The 4,003-nt window shown below is 30.7% G+C and overlaps 1 protein-coding gene across 1 annotated transcript; it reads left to right on the forward strand.

Moving 5' to 3' along the window:
- The first annotated feature begins 2,472 nt into the window (after window positions 1-2,472).
- On the forward strand, window positions 2,473-3,654 carry LOC146956663 (ethylene-response factor C3-like). The gene has a single exon (XM_085730451.1). It carries the CDS (start codon window positions 2,544-2,546, stop codon window positions 3,174-3,176), a length of 633 nt encoding a protein of 210 aa, XP_085586577.1. The 5' UTR covers window positions 2,473-2,543; the 3' UTR covers window positions 3,177-3,654.
- The last annotated feature ends 349 nt before the right edge of the window (window positions 3,655-4,003 follow it).

Genomic DNA, 4,003 nt, shown 5'->3' on the forward strand with positions numbered 1-4,003 from the left:
GACTTCTATAAATTGAACAATTCACTTAAAAAAATTAAAATTTTAATAATCAAAACAATAATTATCATTACATAGCACATTTTGAATATTAAAATATATCAATAAATTTTTTTATTTACTTGATTAAGAGGAATCAAATATTTCACGTAAAATAAAAAAGGAATCAAATAATTTTTATTTTTTTTTAGGTTCTCTCATTGACGATTAAGTGTATTGGACATTAGATATAAATATTTTTCGTATTTGAACCTTAATTTCTCTATAGTCAAATATTTCTATCTTGTGGATGTAAAGAGTTTGTCTCATGCCACAACCACTCCTTTGAACTTTGTACACCGGGGTTTGTATATGCAAGCTTATGATTTGTTACTCCAGTCGTGAGGTTATATATGCTTGATTCTGGCACACATCAAAGCATATTCTCGTATAGGTGACACAAATTAATAGTAAAAAAATAGTCTCTTTCAAAGGACTATCATACCAAACTTTTGCAACCTACTAAAGGGAATTGAGTTTATGCAAAAAGGTTAATCCTTAAAAAAAAAAAAACACGACGAAGTAAAGTTTAAATGTTACACATTTAATGTCAAAAATACACTAAAAATAATTGACTTATATTAGTTTTTTTAGTAAAAAAAAGTATATATTGTTATTTATTTAGGAAGAGAAGAAAAATTTAGTTAAAAAAGGATGAGAAGAATCGGACCATACATTGTGACCAACTCGGGGATAGATGCATGTTGTAGATTGTGTGGACTTGTGCTGACCCAAAGTTTTTAGAAACAATTTTTTTAGTAGCATAATATATAAATAGTTGATATTTTGATTATATGGATCACGCTTATCAGTTATCACAAATTATTTCTCTCTTGATCCCCACCTATCATCATATATCTTAAAATATTATTAAGAATCAGTTGCGAAATCAAGTAAGGATAACTGGTTAAATGATTTTTTAATTATTTATATAAAAAAATATTTTTTTATTGATATTTAAAATGAGAAAATTATTCAAAGTTTCCATAATATGAACAATCATAGAGGACATCCTTAATGTTACAAATTTTTGTATCTAGTGCGCTCACTATTCAAAAATTTATGATCCATCGTTGGACCCACTATTATGATATTGTTTAGAATATAGTACATTTTTATTTTGTTGGCAAATAGGTAGCAAAGCCCTCCAAAAATATATACATTTTTTAAAATAGAGAAATGCTAAAGAGTGCCCTTTGGGCATTGGTTAAGAGAACATAAATAGAAATAATTTGTTGAAAAATGGTGAAAAGTGTTGAATTCAACTTTCTAAAAGTCAAAAAGTTATAATTTCCAATGCAAAATTACTACTCCCTCCGTTTCAAAATGAGTGTCGTTTTAGGTGTTTACACACATATTAAGAAATGCAATGATTAAAAGAAAGAGAATGGTTATTTTACCAAATTATCCTTATTAACTATTGGTTAGTTTTAAAAGTAATACTTTGGAAGTAGTGTGCAGAGTATTAATTGGAGGGTACAATTGAAAAGAAAAAGTTATTATTGCATTGGAAACTGAAAGTGACATTCATTTTGAAACAAATTTTTTTGGCTAAAGCGACACTCATTTTGAAACGGAGGGAGTACTTATAGTTTCCTTAACCATTGCCCTGAGGGCATTGGTACCAATGGATACTTAGAATATGTACATGATGATTCATGAATGAAAACAGAATACTTAGAAGGGTTAATTATGTTTCTAGTCCCTATAAAATAGCGACCTTGTAAGTTTAGTCCCTACTTAATTTTAATAGCATTTTTAGTCCCTATAAAAAAAATTTACTTATAATTTTAGTCCCTGCTAAAACAAAGTTTGATTAATTATCCTTAAACTCTTAAATTTTTGAACGATTTTTTTGAGACAAGATTAGAACACTATGAAAGGTTCGTTTACTAAAATTTAGAATTTTCTGACATGAAATGAATTAAATATGAATTTTTTAAAACGACAAAAGTTAAAGATAAAAAGTAATAAAATCTGGATGTAGAAATCAAATTTTGCGATATTTTTTTGCGGACGAACTTTTAGTAATGTTCTAAACATGTATGTCTGCAAAAAATTGTTCAAAAATTTAAGAGTTTAAGCATAAATTAAACAAATTTGAATTGGGTAGGGACTAATACTCAGTGCAGAAAAACAAAATTAGGGACTAAAAATGCTATTAAAATTAAGTAGGGACTAAACTTACAAGATCGCTATTTTATAGGGACTAGAAACATAATTAACCGTACTTAGAATATACATGAGGACTGATGTAACAAAAATAAAAATAAAAAGACTATGTAGCACTGTAAGCTTTCACTTTTTAGTCTACTATTGCATTCACCTTGAGATTTTTCACTTCTGTCTATCCCCTTAGCTTTTGTGGCGACTCTTACAGTTTTACTGGTACCTGAGAACTTGAATATATAAAAGGAGAGTAGGGTTTACAATTACAAGAATAACTAGAAAAAACAGAGCAACACCATTCTCCAAAGAAAACAGAACATAACCTCTGTTTCTACAAAATGGATTCAAGTTCAACCTCAATTCCAAACTCTTCCACTTCAGATTTTTCATCAGAATCCTCATCCTATGAATTCAACTATCTTCCCTTCAACGAGAACGATCCCGAAGAGATGCTTCTGTACGGCATGATCAACGACGCCAACAATCTCAACAAAACTACAGTGAAGGAAGAAGAAGTAAGTTCTGAAGAGAACGAACCGAGGAAGGAGAAGTCGTACCGAGGTGTAAGGAGAAGACCATGGGGAAAATTTGCAGCAGAGATAAGAGATTCGACGAGAAATGGAATGAGGGTGTGGTTAGGAACGTTTGATAGTGCAGAAGCAGCTGCTTTGGCTTATGATCAAGCTGCTTTTTCCATGAGAGGTTCTTCTGCAATACTCAATTTTCCTGTTGAGATTGTTAGAGAATCGCTTAATGATATGAATTGTGACGATGGTTCTGAAGATGGGTGTTCACCTGTTGTTGCTCTTAAGAGGAAACATTCTTTGAGAAGGAAAATTGGTTTCAAGAAAAACAAAGATAGGAGCAATAATAGTAGTGTTGATAATGCTGTTGTGTTTGAAGATCTTGGTGCTGATTATTTGGAACAATTGTTGATTTCATCTGATGAGTTTCCATGTCCTCCTCAGTGATTCATCAATTCAAAAACAAAACAAAAAATGTAAACTCCAATCCACCAAATTAATTTTATCTTTTTGTTTCATCAATTTTTCGCAGTCGGGGTTCACGCAGTAGTCGATCTTGACAATTGATTTTGGTTCGGACGGTTAATATCACACAATTAGTTTCATGCAGTGAAATGATCTTAGTCGTTGATCTAGATCAGATGACAATGGGGTGACAGTTACATCGAAAAATCCAAATCCATTTTTCTTTGCTCCTTAGTTTTTATTTTTATTTAATGTTTTTACTTTTTGAGGGTTATGAAAGCCTTGGTTGTGTTTGAATGATCAAAATTTGAAGATCATTTGAGTTTGTATTATGTTTCTTTTTGGGAGTCTATAGGAGAATTTTCTTCCAAATACTTTTTCTTTTCTATGTAAAGTTTATAGATAAGGATTAAGGAATGCAATTGTGACCTATGTGGGGTACAGTTTTTGTCGTTACTAACTGAGGTGACTGTTGTTTTGGCTTTATTTGAGTGTATAAGTCAACATTCATAGAACCGCTTGTACATTGTGAACCGCATGCGTGGACAACGAAACAAGGAGTTTCTTAACCATTTTGGGTACCCTGTAATTTTGTTTTGAGTGCGTTCAAATCTAAGATTTTTGGCAATTAGATCTTTATGTGACAGCGTATTAACAACTTCTTTTGTTCTTTATGTAGTTTTCAAGTTTAATAAACTAATCTCTTTGAGATTCTATATAATATTATTGAGTATGACTCATAATTACCGATAGTTGTTGAACAAGTGTTTGAACGAAGTTAGAAAGATTTACACTTTTGGTTTGACCTA

Source organism: Medicago sativa, chromosome 1 (assembly GCF_051527215.1).
Source record: "Medicago sativa cultivar Bolivia chromosome 1, Bolivia_mono, whole genome shotgun sequence".
Lineage (NCBI taxonomy): Eukaryota > Viridiplantae > Streptophyta > Magnoliopsida > Fabales > Fabaceae > Medicago > Medicago sativa.

Excerpts from the sequence above, each read along its gene's own strand:
- LOC146956663 (XM_085730451.1), top strand. The coding sequence starts at position 2,544 with ATGGATTCAAGTTCAACCTCAATTCCAAACTCTTCCACTTCAGATTTT.